This window comes from Chiloscyllium plagiosum, unplaced genomic scaffold, assembly GCF_037043375.1.
Source record: "Chiloscyllium plagiosum isolate Xiang-an unplaced genomic scaffold, Cpla_swu_hap1 HiC_scaffold_2, whole genome shotgun sequence".
Classification (NCBI taxonomy): Eukaryota; Metazoa; Chordata; class Chondrichthyes; order Orectolobiformes; family Hemiscylliidae; genus Chiloscyllium; species Chiloscyllium plagiosum.
Window position 1 is genome coordinate 4350062 of NW_028270140.1, and position 20063 is coordinate 4370124.

General features: G+C 40.5%; 1 protein-coding gene across 3 annotated transcripts in view; it reads left to right on the forward strand.

The window, feature by feature from the left end:
• Positions 1–19448, forward strand: part of dmrt3a (doublesex and mab-3 related transcription factor 3a) — a 23888-nt gene extending 4440 nt beyond the window's left edge. The window contains exons 1-2 of one of the 3 annotated variants that reach the window (XR_015758946.1): positions 2589–2816; positions 18173–18301. Coding sequence is in view for 1 of the 3 variants with exons in the window: in XM_087993131.1 (XP_087849257.1) it covers positions 18173–19137 (965 nt within the window). In the remaining 2 variants the exon portion in view is untranslated. Of the gene's footprint in view, positions 1–2588; positions 2817–18172 lie in introns of those variants that run through there. The other 2 variants (XR_015758947.1, XM_087993131.1) reach the window with 2 other exon arrangements.
• The last annotated feature ends 615 nt before the right edge of the window (positions 19449–20063 follow it).

A 20063-nucleotide genomic window follows, 5' to 3' on the forward strand; every position in this document is an offset into this window, starting at 1 on the left:
GATTAAAGATGAAAGAATGCTTACAGTTTAAAGAGCAAACTAGATTATGAATTTGGGTTTAAGATCGAATGGTTGTACGAATAGCGACGAACATGAAATAGCCAACAATAGTTCTTGGCGTTTAGGGATTGTATTGAGACCATTTTGCCGAAACTGTAAGCAATGAGGGGTAGAGACAACGAAAAGAAAATGGTGAGTTAACCCAGGTCAGGCAAGCTTCCTGTCAATGTCCCACGCGGGAGAGTTAACTGTGGGCTGTAGCGCTGAGAGAGCACTCTCACTGTCAGAGCTGGTCGCTTTCCAACAAACCATTACACTGTCGCCTTAGCTTTTTCACCTGGATAACTGCTGAGGGAAAGCAGGGAGGTTCCCTCATGTGTCGATAATTTATCCCACACTAAAACAGACTGACCGACCATTGTCTCATTGCTGCTCTTGCAATGTATGCCGATTTTAAATTTATTTACGTTATGCTTCTCAAAAATATCCGCCTTTACAAAATCCACTTCTGTATGCTGTAAAAATACGGACTCCAACCATTTCCCTTCAATTTAATGGTGGTTATTGGGTTGGTTCCATAACACTCAAACACTGACGAAAGCTTTAACAGAAAAATGTATTCTAATGTATCCTAATTCTTTTAACAGATCCATGTTTTTTTACAGCGAAACTTTCGCTTTGTGTCGTTTACTGAGTTAAATAGAGTATTACCCAGTCACATTATGTTCTGCATTTGAAAATGGCCTCTTTATGGGACACCTGATTAATTTCTAGTTAAAACAGACACATGGAAGGAGCTAGGTCACTTGTTACTCCTAAATCTATTCTTTTCGCCTTGCAGCTTTCGTGTTGTTTTGTAAAGGACACGTTATGCACATATTAACAAGAAAACCATAACGGGGTAATAAACACGTTACCTTCAGCACTATTCAAAGTGTGTTGGTGTGCCATGTAGACCATAGTTAAACGTTTTAGTCTTTCATCTTTGTTGCTAATACCAAATCATCTTGACTATCGTCATTTCAATATTTTAACTTATTTATCCATTTTGTTACACTAAAGTAGATAAGGGCTGTTGTAAAGTGGAGTTGTTCAGTTGGTGTCGATGGTTTGTTTATTAGTTTAATTAATTAATCCTCCTATTACAAACTGCACTTGTTACTCTCAATATTATAGTGACGATTTTCTTAGTTATGTCATATCACTGTCTCGCGATGGTGATTTCACCTTTTATACGTTCAATGAAACCTACAGTCACCCAATAAGGCCTTGGAAAGGGCTATTTTCGTTATAGTCAAGATGATGCGAAGAGTTAAAAAAGAGTAAGATACTGAGCAATTCTATTGGTCAAACTTCATTTCATTGCAGTGAGAATCTTGCAGATCATTACATATTTAAGACTATTTTTGTTGTTTTCAAAAAAACCTCCTTAGTTTGAAATAAGCGTCCGTTCTTGCGTACACCGAGAATAGAGCTAGCAGCGTTGTCTGTGATTAGTTTGATAAACTTTTTTTTTAATTCACAAAAGAATTATAAAATTAACCATTTGAGTGAAAACTGTCTTTTATTTGTTTGGATTATTAACAAACAGCGTCAGCCGTCGGTGCGGCGATTTGTAACAACGCCGGTTCTTTCGGAGCGGCTCGGGTGGGGTGGGAAACAGGGGTTTGAACTTTACAATTCACTTGTCTCTGAAACCATTGTACCCCAAAGTACAGCAAGGCAGGAAATTTAATACACCACTTTCACAGTCTCTGCATTATAAAGCTGACACTTCACATTAACAGCATTTAGGGACAAAACGGCCTTTAGCTGCACGACTTTAAAGTCTAGACGGTAATTAATGAGCAGCCCGTGTTCTAACAATACATATAAACTTGCATCGTACCCAAGGATAGTTTCACGCTCAAACACTTTCTGCTATGTGTTGGGCTCGATATTACTAACTGCGAAGATATTCGTTAATAGCTCAGTGGTCAGGATTGTGTAGGTCCCTCGCAGTGAACCGGGGACACAACATCGAGTGGTTTCCTGATGTAAATGTAATTATAAAGGGAACCACGAACCTGAACAAAGCAAACTGACAATTCTCCATTAAATTATCGCCCAATAACCCAGAGGAAGGAGATACTTTCAGCAATATGATTGAATTCGTTATTTGAACTAGCTGCAAGTTACTTCTTATTCTGCAGCGCTATTTGTCTTAACGTTTAAAGTGTTTATTTATCGAAAGATTTTTAAAGAAAGAGTTGATGATGGTCTGGCTTTAACGGTTGGGGGGTCGGGGGTTATTGATGACTCCAAAAAGCACTTTATTTTGAAAAGAAACATTGCCTCAATTATAATTGACAGATTTTTAACACCTTAATGTGAAAACAGACATGACGAATACCACAGTATTGGATTCGAACACATGATTAATAATCCGCTCTAATGCAAGACTCCTAACAAATTACAGCAATCAAACTAAGGCAGATTTAATCGAAATAAGACCATAATAACTTCTGCTAAAAAAAAGACGGATCAAACATCATTGAAATGTTACCAAGCAACAGGCGAGTTGTTTGGGAATACAATAAGATCTGTGTTGCTGCAGAGCGGTTTGCTATCCAGTCAGCAGTTCTGTTAACAGTTTCTTCAGGAGAGTTGGGGAAGTCAATCGTTATTAATCAAAAGGGCACTGCCTTTCTGGACTGAATCGTAAATGTTGCCTTTCGCCCTGGAAATCCAAGGTCACTGGGATTATTGTCGCCAAGCGTCCCTTCGTCCAGATTTGGAGACAGTCTCTCTACTCGAGAGATCACCAGAGTAATCCGGTATTCCTCGTTATCTCTCACTTCTGAACATTACAGAGTTCCCCTTCTGGTTTTATTCGCCAGCTGCCACCACACCCCAAACCCACACCCCAACCAACCCTCCTCCACCCCTATTCCCCCACCCTCAAAATCCACCCCCCCCCCCCTTCACACCGCCAACACGCACTCCCCCCACGTCACGCCATAACCCAAAGATGGGGCATTTTGTTTCGAAGCATTTTCAACTTTGTCTCGTTCATTTCGCAAAGCGGCCCAGAGGAGCCCAAATCCACTCCCCGTGAAATTTCTGCGCCTGAACTGACTTTTAAAAAGAACCATAAAACTGCGTTGATTGCTTGTTTCCAAACAGTGTAACTCTGCCAAGACATTAATAATAAGATTTAAAATCAACTTGGTGTGACATTACAATTTACAACTTAACTAAATACACGTGAAGAGTCGAAACGTTAGCTTCCTTTCACTCTCCACAGATGTTGCCAGACTTGCTGAGCTTCTCCAGTAATTTCTGTTCTTGTTTAATATCTAAATGTTACTCTAAGTGCAACTTGTTCCTTTGCAATCGAGTCTATGACACCAGAAACACAAAGATTAAACTGAAATCGTTCTAACACAGTAACCCGATCGGCATCTGAAAGGGGAAAGTACAATCTGCAGCAATCTTTATTCCTAACATTTTTCGTTTCCATTTCAGATTTCTAGTGTTATTCCTGCACTTTACAAGTTATTGGTAAACGTGTCTCGAAATAGATAAGGGTCATAATTTTAAAACTGAATCCATTCTATGATTGAGATAATTGACCAAGTTTCCTACAAAACTATCCAAGCGCATAATGGCCAATGATGACAATTCAGGACAGAATTGTAATGGTGAAAAACTCGATAAATATTTTCAATGAAGTTTAATGTGAGTAAATGCTAAAACAAGCAACAGACATGTGACATAATTTCCAATGGGAACCAAGTGCAAGGGTCAGACCAGGCTGTAGAAAGCATGTAATTTCAGACACCCAAGAGCAAAATTATGTTCAATAAGAAAATTAATTCAGAGAAACATCATGAGTCGAGAGAAGAAAAGGTCTCAGTTTCAGTTACAATCCCACAGAGGCAATCAGAGGTGTAAAACCACCGAGAGAAATAAAATTGAAATGAATATGCGAGCTTTGCTCCTGCTGCTTTGACGCCGGTGGAAGTGTACATTCCAGTAACTTTCATCACTTAATTGAATACACAGTTCAGCAAACTCCCTTCTCTACAGCAAGAAAACCCCTTTGATTTTGTAATGGGTGGTTATTTTTTAACATAAGGATCATTTGCAATGAGTTTAAGCAGTGGCACACAATATTCCCCCTATTACATTTTAAAACATGCTCCCACATAAACATGTTAACATTTGATTATGCACATAAAATCGATCACTGTATTTTCCAGGAGTATCTATTATCGATAATCACAAGAACCTCTCAGATAACTAAAACTTGAACTGGATCATATGGAAACAGGATTAATGAAACTCTCATTTGTTAACTTGACAAAAAAGCAATTTAAATGTTTCCAAATGTAATATATTCCCTATCAACTGCTCCTTTCATAATCCCACGTTAAGCAATATAACTATTCACTTTAAACCTTTTATTCTATTCTAAGACTATGAGAAGAAGATTTGAGAAGATGCCAGGGCAGAAGTAAGCATTTTCCAATCAATTGCATAGAGCGTAGAACAGTACAGCACAGGAATGGAGCCTATGGCCCGTGATGTTGTACCGAACATGACACGAAATTAAACCAATCCCCTTGGTCCACATCCTTCAATTTCTTGCATAGTTATTCGTTTATCCAAAAGTTCCTTAAATGCCTCTATCCTATCTGCCTCCACCACCAGCCCTGGCAGACTCCTACCACTCTCTGTGTAAAACAAAACTTGTCCCTTGCATCTCCTTTGAACCTCTCCCCCTCATCTTAAATACATTATTAATATATATCAAAAGATAACTTTTTAATTACTGTTAATTTTATTAACTGGTCAAGAAATATTAACTTCAAGTAATTATTCTAATGTTAAATGCTATTTTAGGTTCTAGTATTGCTCCTAATGGTCCTTAATAAGTGACACAAACAAAAACCGAAATTGTTGGAGAAACTCACTCGGTCTGGTAGCATCTGGGAAGAGAGAAACAGAGTTAATGCTTTAAATCCAGTGACCCTTCTTCAGAACATAAATGACAAATAGGTGTTTTATATCATTCTTACTTAACATATAATTGGATCATCCTAATGCCTATAGCTCATTATGATGATAATCATTATTCCATTCAATCAAAACCAATAGTTTGTAAGTTTCATAATAAAATTAATTCTGGAACATGGTACTTTAAAATCTCAGAATTCTACATATCAAGGTGCTATTTAACAGATGGCACAAGCTGATGGTTTGGTTTCAATATATTAGTGAGCGTCCCAAGACATTTCATTTCATAAGTTAAAGGTACATTGTTTATAAATAGACTATGCTCATTTCTAAATGTAACCACTTTTGTTTCGCACCTAGTAAAGGTATTGATAGTCTCCTCACTCCCAATAATGTATCTTCATTTTCTGTCATATAACACTCTTTCTGTCTTCCACAATAGTATTTGCCCTTCATAAGGTTATTTCTGTGTATTTTGCTCAATAACTTCTTTCCTTTTTTTTCTATCCATTCAAACAAAATTTCACTCCCTTTTCTCTAATGGAACATTACTTTGCCTCAAATTCCTCTAAGTCAGATATTCTAGAAAATCTCTCTTTCACTACTTTCTATCCATTGGCATCTGGTTATTTATTTCGTAGAATCCAGACAGTGTGGAAACAGGCCATTCAGCCCAACAAGTCCACAATGACCCTCCAAAGAGAATCCCACACCAACCTATCCCTCTACCCTGTAACCCTACATTTCCCATGAACGCACCTAACCTACAGCACATTTGGAAGTTTCAATCTACCGCTATAACATTAATACAAAATCAATGGAATCTCCAGGGAAATAGCATTAGCAGCCAAAAATGCAACTTCACCAGAGAGCCTGGAATACCTCTGATAAACCTGTGATGGGAAATCAGGAGAATCCAACAGAAATTCAATTATATTAAATAGTGCACTTTGATCAAAAACACATTTTTAATAAATAAATACACATTGGAAAGGACAAAGGAATCTTGGAAAAAATTTGGGAATGCTCACACTATCAATGCCTGATCAGCATGAGACTTAAACTTAATAAACAAACAGGGAACTGGGATTTATGGCTGGAATGTTGCCTCACTCTGGAGGTTGACCGAAGGTTGTGAAATCCATTTTCAGATGATACTTGATGCAATGTATTTAATTGTAGGCTCTAAATGAAAACGGATTTGAGTGCTAATGATGATGCAGCGCAGTAGCAAATTTAAGTGTAAAGAAAATGACCAGTAAGGTCAAATTGTCAAAATCTACTCTATAAAGTCCAGAAGGAAAATTATTACTAAAGCACCACCCTGATGCAAACAAAATATTAACAGACAATAGACAATAGACAATAGGTGCAGGAGTAGGCCATTCTGCCCTTTGAGCCTGCACCACCATTCAATATGATCATGGCTGATCATCCTTAATCAGTATCCTGTTCCTGCCTTATCTCCATAACCCTTGATTCCACTATCCTTAAGAGCTCTATCCAACTCTTTCTTAAATGAATCCAGAGACTGGGCCTCCACTGCCCTCTGGGGCAGAGCATTCCACACAGCCACCACTCTCTGGGTGAAGAAGTTTCTCCTCATCTCTGTCCTAAATGGTCTACTCCATATTTTTAAGTTGTGTCCTCTGGTTCGGCACTCACCCATCAGTGGAAACATGTTTCCTGCTGCCAGAGTGTCCAATTCTTTAATAATCTTATATGTCTCAGTCAGAGCCCCTCTCAGTCTTCCAAACTCAAGGGTATACAAGCCCAGTCGCTTCAGTCTTTCAGTGTAAGGTAATCCCGCCATTCCAGGAATTGACCTCGTGAACCTACGCTGCACTCCCTCAATAGCCAGAATGTCTTTCCTCAAATTTGGAGACCAGAACTGCACACAGTACTCCAGGTGTGGTCTCACCAGGGCCCTGTACAGCTGCAGAAGAACCTCTTTGCTTCTATACTCAATCCCTCTTGTTATGAAGGCCAGCATGCTACTAGCCTTCTTCACTACCTGCTGTACCTGCATGCTTGCCTTCATTGACTGGTGTACAAGAACACCCAGATCTCTCTGTACTGCCCCTTTACCTAAATTGATTCCATTGAGGTAGTAATCTGCCTTCCTGTTCTTGCCACCAAAGTGGATAACCATATATTTATCCACATTAAAAACTGCATCTGCCACGCATCTGACCAATCACCTAACTTGTCCAGGTCACCCTGTAATCTCCTAACATCCTCATCACATTTCACCCTGCCACCCAGCTTAGTATCATCAGCAAATTTGCTAATGTTATTGCTAATACCATCTTCTATATCATTAACAACCCCACTGATCACTGCCTGCCATTCCGAAATGGAGCCGTTTACCACTACTCTTTGTTTCCTGTCAGCCAACCAACTTTCAATCCAAGTTAGTACTTTGCCCCCCAATACCATGCACCCTAATTTTGCTCACTAACGTCCTATGTGGGACTTTATCAAAAGGTTTCTGAAAGTCCAGGTACACTACATCTACTGGATCTCCCTCATCCATCTTCAGAGTTACATCCTCAAAAAATTCCAGAAGATTAGTCAAGCATGATTTCCCCTTCATAACTCCATGCTGACTCTAACCTACCCTGTTACTACAATCCAGATGTGTTGTAATTTCATCCTTTATAATAGACTCCAGCATCTTTTTCACCACTGAGGTCAGACTAACTGGTCTATAATTTCCTGTAAAATAATCACCAATGCATCCACGATTTCTCGAGCCACCTCCTTCAGTACCCTGGGATGTAGACCATCAGGCCCCAGGGACTTATCAACCTTCAGACCTAACAGTCTCTCCAACACAATTCCTGGCAAATATAAATTCCCATCAGTTCAGATCCTTCAGCCACTGTTACCGCAAGGAGATTGCTTGTGTCTTCCCCAATGAACACAGATCTGAAATACCAATTCAATTCTTCTGCCATTTCTTTGTTCCCCGTAATATATTCCCCTGTTTCTGTCTTCAAGGGCCCAATTTTAGTCTTAACCATTTTTTTGCCTTTCACATACCTAAAAAAGTTTTTACTATCCTCCTTTATATTATTGGCCAGTTTACCTTTGTACCTCATTTTTTCTCTGCGTATTTCCTTCTTAGTAATCCTCTGTTGTTCTTTAAAAACTTCTCAGTCCTCTGTTTTCCCACTTATCTTTGCTATGTTATACTTTTTCTCTTTTAACTTTATACGTTTCTTAACTTACCTTGTCAGCCACAGCCACCCATGCCTCCTCCTAGGATCGTTCTTCCTTTTTGGAATGAACTGATCTTGCAACTTCTGCATTATACACAGAAATATCCACCATTGTTCCTCCACAGTCATCCCTGCTAAGGTATTGCACATTGAACTTTGGCCAGTTCCTCCCTCATAGCTCCATAGTTCTCTTTATTCAATTGAAATATTGTCACTTCCGATAGTACCCTCTCCCTCTCAAATTGCAGATTGAAGCTTATTGTATTGTGGTCACTACTTCCCAATGGCTCCTTCACTTCGAGGTCCCTAATCTTCGTTGCACAATACCAGATCCAGAATTGCCGTCTCCATGGTAGGCTCCAGCACCAGCTGTTCTAAGAATCCATCTCTGAGGCACTCCACAAAGTCTCTTTCTTGAGGTCCAATACCATCCTGATTCTCCCAGTCTACCTGCATTTTGAAATCCCCCATAACAACTGTAGTAACATCTTTGCGACAGGTCAATTTCAGCTCCTGATTCAACTTACATCCGACATCCAGACTACTGTTTGGGGACCTGTAGATGACTCACAAGAGGATCTTTTTACCCTTAGTATTTCTCAGCTCTATCCACACTGACTCTACATCCCCTGACTCTAGGTCCCCCTGCGCAAGGGACTGAATATCATCCTTTACCAACATGGCCACCCCAACCCCCCCTGTCTGTCAGTCTGTCCTTACGATAGCATGTGTAGCCTTGAATATTCATTTCCCAGGCCCTGTCCACTTGAAGCCACGTCTCAGTTATCCCCACAATATCGTATCTGCCAATTTCCAAATGGGCCTCAAGCTCATCCATCTTATTTCTAATGCTTCATGCATTCATGTATAGTATTTTTAATTTGTTACTGCCCTCACCCTTCCCATCAACTCCTATTTTACTCAACCTTACAGCATGATCCCGTTTTGAGTTTTCTGCCTCATTGATACAGTTGTTTTTCTTGACTTCCCTTGTTCTAACTTTCCCTTCAATTTCCTTCTTAAACATCCAGTTTGTCCCCTCCCCCCGCGAACTTAGTTTAAACGTAGCTGTGTTGCAGTAGCAAACCTGCCTGCCAGAATGCTGGTCCCTAACCTATTAAGGTGCAAACCGTCTCTCTTGTAGAATTTATGCTTACCACAAAACATACCCCAGTGATCCAAGAATTTAAATCCTTGCTTCCTGCACCAGTTCTCCAGCCACACATTCAAGTCCATTATCTCCCTGTTTCTGGCCTCACCAGCCCGAGAAACTGGAAGCAAACCGGAGATAACCACCCTGGATGTCCTGCTTTTCAGCCTTCTTCCTAGTTCTCCAAAGTCCCGCTGTAGTATGTTCCTCCTCTTCTTCCCGACATCATTTGTGCCGACATGTACCACCACCTCTGGCTCTTCACCTTCGTCCTTGAGGATTTCCTGCACTCTGTCTGTGATGTCTTTAACCCTGGCACCAGGAAGGCAACACACCATCCTTAAGTCCCGCCTGCTGCCACAAAAACCCCGGTCAGTTCCTCTCACTATGGAGTCCTCTATTACCACGGCTCTGTGCGATGTCCGATTCTTCCCCTCTGCCTCCATGCCAACTTTTGATTGACAGACCTGGCTGCCTCGCGGACTGGCAGTGCCATCTGTCTCTACTGTTTCCAAAAGATTCAACTTGTTCTTAAGTGGAATAGATAGACGAAGCTCAGAAACTTACTTCAAGTTATTAGAAATCACAACTCAGAATCAATTTAAATTAATGCAAAATAAAGAAGATAATCATTAAATTAAAAACAATTAAAAAAAACAAACATTTGAAACTATCTATCGGTTGTTTAGTACAGGCAAATATTTGTGACAATCATGATTTACAAATTTTACCAATATGAGCTACATGATGCAATGTGCAATGATAGTAATTTCCAGTGGCAAGACTGTAGAATATTTTCATTGGCTATAAAGCACTTTGGTATAAACTGAAAGGTATATAAGTATTAATATTTTGCTTCACCACTCATTTGATAATACTGGCATTGAGAGGCAGTCATAAGGCACATCTAACATGTTAAATCATTAGCTTCACGGGCTGCTTTTAGTCTTCAATGTCCACCAAAATCGATTATTCATCCATAGAACCCATCTGATTGCCAGTCCATAGATATCAATACTGTAGCAGGCAGGCAAACTATCCCCTTAGATTTGAGTCAGGACAAAAACTGAACACTATCTAGTTATGAAGATTTGCTTTAAACAATAAACAAGCCAATATTCATTCTGAGAAGGGCTAATTCTGAAGAAGAGTCATTGGACCTGAAATGTGAACTCTCCTTTGTCTCCAGAAACCTGTTCATTGGTTTAGAAAGTTATTTGAAAGGACAGTTATGGTGGACACATATGATTTGAAGCAGTTTTCACTTTGCCCAATATTAAACTTGAAGTGTACATTTAACACTAATTTTAACCTGAGCTAGGATTGAACCATTAAAATAAGCAAAAACTCAGCAATTTTTTTCAGAACGTAACTGGAGTAGGAGGGAAACACCCATAACATCACCAGCATAGAGTTGGGGCAAATATTATTCCCAGCATTAGAAGCTGATTTGCTTCCTGATGCTAGTGGGGATTAGGTGGAGACTGAGACTTGGGAACTGGGAAGTTAAGAAACTACAAGATGAAATGGTAAGTGAAGAGTTTGAAATCTCCTTATGATCACAGTTGGAGAAAGTGAGGAAGTCTGATAGAGGGCACTCATGCTTCCTTGTGAATCAGAACAATCAAGAATCAAAAGATCAAGAGATCCAAACTGAGAACCTAATGTTGAGGGATATTTGACCTTTCAGAAAGGGACAAGGGAGGGAAAAGATGGTGGGGTAGCACTGTTAATAAGAGATGAGCTGAAGATGTTTGTGAGAGACGGTCTAGGCTCAGATGATGTAAGGTCCATTTGGGTGGAAGGGAAAGAAGGAGTGTACAGGCCCCCAAACAGTAGTCACTTTGTAGGAAAAGCTATAAATCGACATATAATAGAATCCCTACAGTGTGGAAACAGGCCCTTCAGCCCAACAAGTCCACACCGACCCTCTGAAGGGTATCCTGCCCAAACCCATTCCCCTAACCACTCTACATTTACCCCTAACCCACACACCCCTGAACACTATTGGCAATTTAGCATGGCCAATTCACCTCACCTGTACATCTTTGGATTGTGGGAGGAAACCAGAGCGCACTCATGCGGATATGGGGAGAATGTGCAAACTCCACACAGCCAGTCGCCCGAGTCTTATAGCAAACCCAGGTTCCTGGCGCTGTGAAGCAGCAGTGCTAGCCACTCAGCCACCATGCCGCCCATAATGTTGGTGTGTAAAAGAATAGAACAATAATTATGGAGGACATTAATCTTCAGATGGATTAAGTTACTCAAGTTGGAAGGGTTGGCTTTGACAATGAAATCATGGAGTGCGTTAGGGATAGTTTCCTAAAGCAATATGCCATGGAGCCAACCTGGGAACAGGCTTCCTTGGATCTGGTAATGAGTAGTGAGGCTGGTTTAATAAATGACCTCAGAGTTAAAGATCCCTTAGGAAGTCGTGATCATAACATCAGAGAATTTAATATTCAGTCTGAGATTGAGCAACTTGGGTCAGAAACAATTGTATTTAACTTACATAATGGGAAATACAATGAAAAGAGAATGGAGTTAGCTCAAGTGGACTGGCAAATAAGTTTGCAGGAAAGACAATAAGTAATCAGTGACAGATATTAAAAGAAGGTAATTCATGACTCAGCAAAAATAAACTGCAGTAAGAAGGAAAGATTCTACAAGGTGAATAAACCAACTATGTTTAACTAAGGAAGTCAAGGGAAGTATTAAATTGAAAGGAAAAGCGTATAAGGAAGCAAAAGTCAAGGATAGCCTTGAAGACTGGGGTAAATTCAGAGTTGAACAAAGTAGGGTCAGGAGGATAACGAAGAAGAAGAAAACAAAAAATGATGGCAAACTAGTGAGGGACGTAAAGTTGACAATGAGCTTTTTTTTAATATAAAAAGGAAGAAAGTGGTGAAAGTGAACACAGCAAATTAATCTGCGCAATAGTTATGAGGAAACAAGGAAATGGCAGAGGAGTTAAACAAATATTTTGCATCAGTCTTTACAGTGAAGATGCTTTGAACATCTCATTAATGCTAAAGTATATGGGGTAGAAATTAAGTACTATCACCATCACTAAAGTAATATCAGACAAACCATTGGGGCTAAAGGTAGATAAATCCCTCAGCCCTGATGGATTGCATTCTAGGGTCCCGAAAGAAGTATGCTCAGAGATAGTGGATGTATTGGTTGTAATTTTCCAAAGGTCCTTGGATTTTAAAAGAAGTACTGGAGAATTGGAATACTGGCAATATGACATCTTATTCAAAAAGGGAGGGAGGCAAAAAGTGGGTAACTATAGGCTGAGTAGCCTAACAGCTATTGTTGGGAAAAGTTATGGAATCAATTATTAAAGAAGCAATAGCAGCTCATTTGAAAAATCACAATTGAATCACAATTGAATTGGAAATTGTATCTGATTTATTTATTAGCGCTTTTTGAGGAAGTCTCAACCAACTTGGATAGAAGGAAACCAGGGCCTATCTTGTATTTGGACTTTCAAAAGGGTGTTCAACCTGATACCTCACAAAAGGTTAAGTCAAAGGGTAAGAGCCTACGGTGTTGGAAGTACTATTATGATGTGGACAGAGAATTGGCTTATGGGCAGGAGATCGCGAATGGGAATAAGGAGTTCATTTTCAGGTTTGGCAACTCATGACTAGTGGGATTTCACAGGGATCAGGGCTGGGACCACAAAGATTACAATATGTATTAATAACTTGCTGCCCCCTCTGCTGGGTCTGCCCTGCCATTGGGACAGAACACTATCCAGAGATAGTGATGGTGATGTCTGGGACATTGTCTGTATGGTATGATACTGTAAGTATGATTATGTCAGGCTATTGCTTGCCTAGTCTATGAGACAACTGTCCCAATTTTGGCACTAGCCCTCAGAATTAACAAGGCTGATTCTACTGTTGTCCTTATTGGTGATAGGTGATCTGTCTGGTTTCATTTCTTTCTTGAAACTTCATAGCAATTGATACAACTGAGTGGTTTGCTAGGCCATTTCAGAGGGCAGTTGAGAGTCAACTAGATTGCAGTGCATCTAGAGTTACATGCAGGCAAAAGTGAGGACTGCAGTTGCAGGAAATCAGAGTCTAGATTAGAGTGGTGCTGGAAAAGCACAGCCAGTCAGGCAGCATCTGAGGAGCAGGAAAATCTACGTTTCGGGCAAAAGCCCTTCATCAGGAGTGAAGGCAGGGAGCCTCCAGGGTGAGAATTAAATGGGAGGGGAGATGGGGCTGGGGAGAAGGCAGCAAAGAGTACAATAGGTGGGTGGGGGTGGGGATGAAGGTGATAGGTCAGAGAGGAGGGCAGAACGGATAGGTGGGAAGGGAGATTGACAGGTAGGACAGGTCATGAAGATGGTGCTGAAGTGAAATGTTGGAACTGGGGTAAGGTGGGGGGAGGGGAAATGAGGAAACTGGTGAAGTCCCTGGGGTTGAAGTGTTCCAAGGCGAAACATGAGGCGTTCTTCCTCCAGGCCTCAGGTGGTGAGGGAGTAGCGGTGGAAGAGGCCCAGGACCTCTATGTCCTCGGCAGAGTGGGAGGGGGAGTTGAAATGTTGGGCCACGGGGCGGTGGGATTGATTGCTGCGGGTGTCCCAGAGATGTTCCTTAAAGCGCTGTGCGAGAAGGACTCCAATCTAGAGTCACATGTTGGCCAGACAATGGAAGGATGGCAGGTTCCTTCCCTGAAGGACATTAATGAGCCAGATAGGTTTTTCCAACAATCAACAACAGATTCACAGTCCAGACTTTTTTAATTGGATTCAAATTCCACCATCTGCTGTGAACCCTGGTCCCCAGAACATTATCTGAGTCTCTGGATTAATACTTCAGTGATAATACCACAAGGCCATTGCCTTCCCATCTCTTAGAAGATTCTGAGTCTTTACTACAGAGAGGTTTGGGGCTGAGTTTTTGTGTATATTTAAGGCTGAGAAAGATAGATTCTTATCAGTCTGGGAATCAAGAGTTCCAGGGAAAGTACGAGAGGACAATTTGATCAGCCATGATCCTATTGAATGGTGGAGCAGGCTTGATGGGCTGAACTCCAGTTTCTATTTCTAATGGTCCTATGGTCTTAGGAATGCTCCATTTGGCCAAAGGAGAATCTTCAAAAAAAGTGAAATGAAATTATCTGACTGTTGGTCCCCTGGCCCTGATTCTACTAACCAGCAGCTTTTGAATGATTTAGTAGAAGGCTTTCAGCTCCAGCACTCCAATATGAATGTTGTCCATGCTGACAGAATCATTTCTTTTGCAAGCTATTTGTTCCTTTAAGTTATCAACCACAGAATAAACTGCCATCATTTGGCAGCTTTTCAGAAAGCACGGGATGACCTATGTCAGAAAGTGAATCAATGCTGAGACATTTGAGAAGAAATGAGGAAGCTTTGCTGATGGATTTTATCAATTTACTTCATAATTGCAAAATCTCAATTGGATCACCAACAGTTTTCATGTTTTCAAATGAAGTAAGCACAAATGCCTTAACCGTTCCTTATATCTTAATTTCCAAAGACCATCTTTCATTGTATCTGTATCCTTTCAAAGGCAATAATAGCTATCCTGTAATTAAGTCATCAGAATTAATTTCAGTATTCCACTTGTACTGGAAAATTACAAGTCCTTCAGATTTTTGCTCTGTCATTCTGAAGTTAAGCATTACTTTTTGTAGGGTTTATAAATGAACTCTGTATCTACCAGGGCCCAGATAAAATATAAAGATCTGGCCTCAGCAGATATCAGGGAGAAAAAAAAATAGATACTTTGGACTTCTAATACTTCCTGTACTAAAATTGAAGTGGTTAAGGAGAAGGAGAGAAGCTTTGTTTATTTAATGTGCATATGTGGCGATCATTTCCCAAAGAGACCTCCCACTGAAGATCCAAGAAATGTAGCCAAAGAAAGACCAGACCAGGAAATGGAGTAAGGATTAAATAAAAACAAATCAGACCAGACTCAACAGGAAATTAGTCCCTAAAACTTTGCTTTTGACCAAATACAGCTGATGAAAATTTATTGCTGCGAAGATGATGATCAGGTGTACCCTAGAACTCTCTGGGAAGCTTGGGAAGTGATTGCTGGGCCCCTTGCTGAGATATTTGTGTCGTCGATAGTCACAAGTGAGGTGCCGGAAGACTGGAGGTTGGCTAACGTGGTGCCCCTATCTAAGAAAGGCGGTAAGGAAAAGCCAGAGAACTATAGACCAGTGAACCTGACATCTCTATGACTCTATGACTCTATCTATCCAAACTGAGGACCAGGATACAGGAACTCTCATTATAGCTGTATCTTCCTCAGCATCACACAATCCCTCCCACTAACTCACCCAATCCCAGACTCTTTTACATTGACAGCTTTGAAAGAGAGTTCATCCCGTGGAGGCTTCACCTCATGAGACTATCCTGGTGGTTAAACCCTAAGACTGGTCTAGAATCAGCAGGTTTCAATTGGGTTTGAGGATGCCGGAGGAACCCTTTCTGAATTTATGGTGCGTTTTCGCTGAAATGACTGAGCAACTTGAAGGCCTGGATTATTTTAATGCATAGCACACTGTATAACTTGGAATACCCTTAGTGAAAAATAAATACATTTGTGGAATTAGAAAATACACAAGAGTTGAAGAAAGGAAGATTTGCTTCCAACTTTGACGAACTACATGCCATGTCAACTCAACTGAGTGTGTTGGTAGATGGATGGAAATGTGACCCGATTGTTTTATATCATATTTTAAAACAACAGTCCATTTACAAGTTCTTTAACTCATATTGTTTCAATCATTTATGTGATGCACTAGACTCATTTTGTTCAGTTAGGGAGATTGACCTTATTTTTTCACCTTTCCTGCAGGTGACATGACAGATGGTGTGAGATGGGTATGTTAGTTGGTGTTCATATGTGTTCATGTTGCACTTTGGAAGTTATGCATTTGTTTTGCTTGTTCTTAATGTCAGGTCATGTTTTGATAAGAGCAATAACACAGAGCCATGGGGGATGTGAATAAGTGCTGAGAACGAATCCAGTTTTGGAACTGGATACTGCAGCAAAACTGTGAATTACAATATTTACTTCTTTGCTGAACTCAGTGTTGGAGTAGCATAAAATGTTCATGGTCTTATATAATTTTACTTTAGCAGTTAGCAAATTTCTGTGCATAATTTTTAAAATTTTCTGTTGTATAATACATACAAATACACAATTTAATTCACAATGTTAATTTTTTGCAACAATTACAAAATAAAAGCTCATCGTGGTTAAACACTGAGAATGTGTAGGGCAGAGAACAATCTCATGGAGGAGAATGGGCAAGAATTGTATTCCCCTTTTTAATCTTTCTCTTTCCTGACATACATTAAGTGCCTCATTTCTGTTTATGGCACAGGAGAAATCAATGCATACCATGTGAGATAATCATCTCTGAACAATCCTTAAAAATCACAAAAGTTTAGCCACTAATTGTATAATTGTCATCAAGAAATAATTACTAAACAGATGAGTTTGTGTAAATTGATGGGCTTGTGTGGGACAGTGATAGTATGCCTCCCTGTGGGCCAGGAAGTTGGGGTTCCTGTTGTACCTACCCTGTTGGTTTATCATAACATTTAGGGTGTAGGTTTGCTTGCTGAGCTGTAGGTTTGATATCCAGATGTTTCGTTACCTAGCTAGGTAACATCATCAGTGGCGACCTCCAAGTGAAGCGAAGCTGTTGTCTCCTGCTTTCTATTTATATCTTTCTCCTGGATGGGGTTCCTGGGGTTTGTGGTGATGTCATTTCCTGTTCGTTTTCTGAGAGGTTGATAGATGGCATCTAGGTCTATGTGTTTGTTTATGGCGTTGTGGTTGGAGTGTCAGGCCTCTAGGAATTCTCTGGCATGCCTTTGCTTAGCCTGTCCCAGGATAGATGTGTTGTCCCAGTCGAAAAGGTGGCTTTTTTATCCGGGTGTAGGGTTCGAGGGAGAGAGGGTCGTGTCTTTTTGTGGCTAGCTGGTGTTAGCTAGCCAGGTATCGAAACGTCTGGATATCAAACCTACAGCTCAGCAAGCAAACCTACACTCTAAATCTCAACCTGAGCTACAAACCTTCACAAACCTTGCATTATCATAACAGGCCTGAACAGGTTGGTTTGAAAATATATTTCTTCTTATAGGATGAGATCCACTAGCTTATGACCTAGCATCTCTTTTTTTTTGCAAAACCAATGTCTTACTGATCCGGTCAGAGGAATAAAAATAATTACATATTTATTATTCTACGTTCACAAACATTCACTGTCCACCACTGACACTCAAGGTCAGCAGCTTGTATCACCTACAGGACAAACTGCCAAATTCATCAAAGTGCCTGAGATACCATCTTTCAAACCCATGCCCACTTTATTGTGGAAGGTCAAGGGTGTCAAATACATAGGAGCACCACCACCTTTAAGCTCCCCTCCAAGCCACTCACCATCCTGACTTGGAAAGATATTACCATTTCTTCACTGTCACTGGGTCAAAATTCTGGACAAAATTGTGGGTCTAGCTACAGCACATGGACTGCAATGGTTCAAGAAGGTAGCTCACCACCACTTTGTGAAGGCAAATAGGAACAGGCAGTAAATGCTGGTCCAGCCAGTGACACCAACGTTCCATGATAATCTTAACCAGCTCAACATATTATGACTATTTTAAGCTTAATGTTTCTTGACAATTTTATGTTTTAATAGTAGGCAGATTGCTAGGTTGATTTAGAATGCTGATAAGGTCCTTAAGGTATTTAACATCAGGTTCATTTCCTGTTTTCCCCCTTAGATATAAGTGAGGAACGTTTAGACAGCCAAGCTGGAGAGGAGACTGTGGAAACCTACAGCGACAAAGAGTCAAGGCAAACAAATTCTCCAGATCTGGTCAAAGGCAAGAACAGCTACCCAAGCGAAGGCTCTGACATGGCAGTAATTGATGAAGAGCGATTTCCAGTTGAGAAGAATGTCAACAGCTTGGAGACCTTACCAGAAAGCTCCAAATTTAGTCTGGAGCAAAACCAACTTGTGATGGAGGGGCTATCTGGAACTCTGTCAATTCCTTTCTCTTTAAAAGGTAACAGACCTCCCATCGAAGTCCTGAAAAAAATATTTCCAAATCACAAAGCAACAGTCCTTGAGCTAATTTTGAAAGGCTGTGGGGGTGACCTTGTTGGTGCCATTGAAATTCTTCTCTCAAGTCGCTCAGCATTAGCCTCGGATAGACCATCAGAAACCCCGGATGTCCTTTCTGTATCTTCTAATGGACAAGCATTTTTTGAACATGCTTTTGGTTCCTACCCTGTTGCCTCCTCTAAGTGGTCTGTTGGGTCAGCCTTCAGGGTCCCAGATTCATTGAGATTCTCAAGTGATCCTGGCAATGTCATGTCAAGTCCGCTCACCATGCCAATACAACACCCATTTCCTCAACCTCCTCGTTATCCACTTGTCCTGAGGAACAGCTTGAGTAGAAACCAGGGAAGTCCATTTATATCAAATGATGTTGCTCTGTGGAACACCATGACACTCCAGCAGCAGTACCAGCTCAGATCGCAGTATCTCACCCCTTTTCCAAACACCTCAGCTGGTATCTTTCGCAGTTCACCAGTCCTTTCCTCTCATCCTACAAATGATCCCAGGCTTTCAATTGCTGACGATAGCTGTTCAATGGTGAACAAACAGCCTATATATACAGAGGAGGACTATGATGAAAGATCTGATTCTGCAGATTCTAGAACATTGAACTCTTCCTCTTAAATGATATGTAGTTGTTACTCACCAAATAGAATATTAAAAGGGAAATACTTGAATGTAGTAATAAGGACTCTGAGTAGATACATCATCCACTACTTACCATCCCTAACTGGGCATAGCCAAAGGATTATAATACATAGTTATCCAGTTTATATTGTCATGATTAGATGTGTTAGTTTAAGAATATGTATAACTGGTAGCTATACTTTTTAATGCATGTAATATGCTATGATCATGATGAGAAGAAACGAGGCACTTGAACAGCTGTCTGTAGCACGCCCAATGTTATAAGTGCAAATAAATGAAAATGATATAACTTATTCAGTTGACCATAATGTCATTCACACAAATTGTTTCGTTTATTATATTCAGCACCAGTCAAGTGCACACATTAGCCAACTTAATAACTTTTGAATAAAAAAAGGATAAAGTCACCACACTCCGAGTGGACCATCAGGCAGCTCTGTCATTAGACTGGTGGCGGTTTAGCTTGAGGGTTACCATGCCTCAGGTGAAGAGAGAGGTTGAGAAAGTAAGACCTTCATGGTCGCTTCAGTCAGTGCATGAATTGAACCCACACTGTTGGTGTTATACTGCATTGCAGACCAGCTGGTCAGCCAACTGAGCTAACCAACCCCTAAAGACCCGCGTTAAGCTTTCACACAGCCTTCATTTAGAAAAATGAAGAAACAAAGTTCAAAGTACAGTATTGCAGTCCTTGTAAAGCTATGAACAAAGGTACCCAGGTACAAAACCTTAGGTATAAATTAGAAAACTGAAGAAATTTGTTTGAGCTATAGGGAGAGGCTGATTAGGCCAGAGCTATTTTCCTGGAACTTTGGGGGCTGAGGGGTGACTTTAAGAGGTTTATAAAATTATGAGAGGCATGGATAGGGTGAATAGTCAAAGTCTTTTCCCAGGGTGGGGAG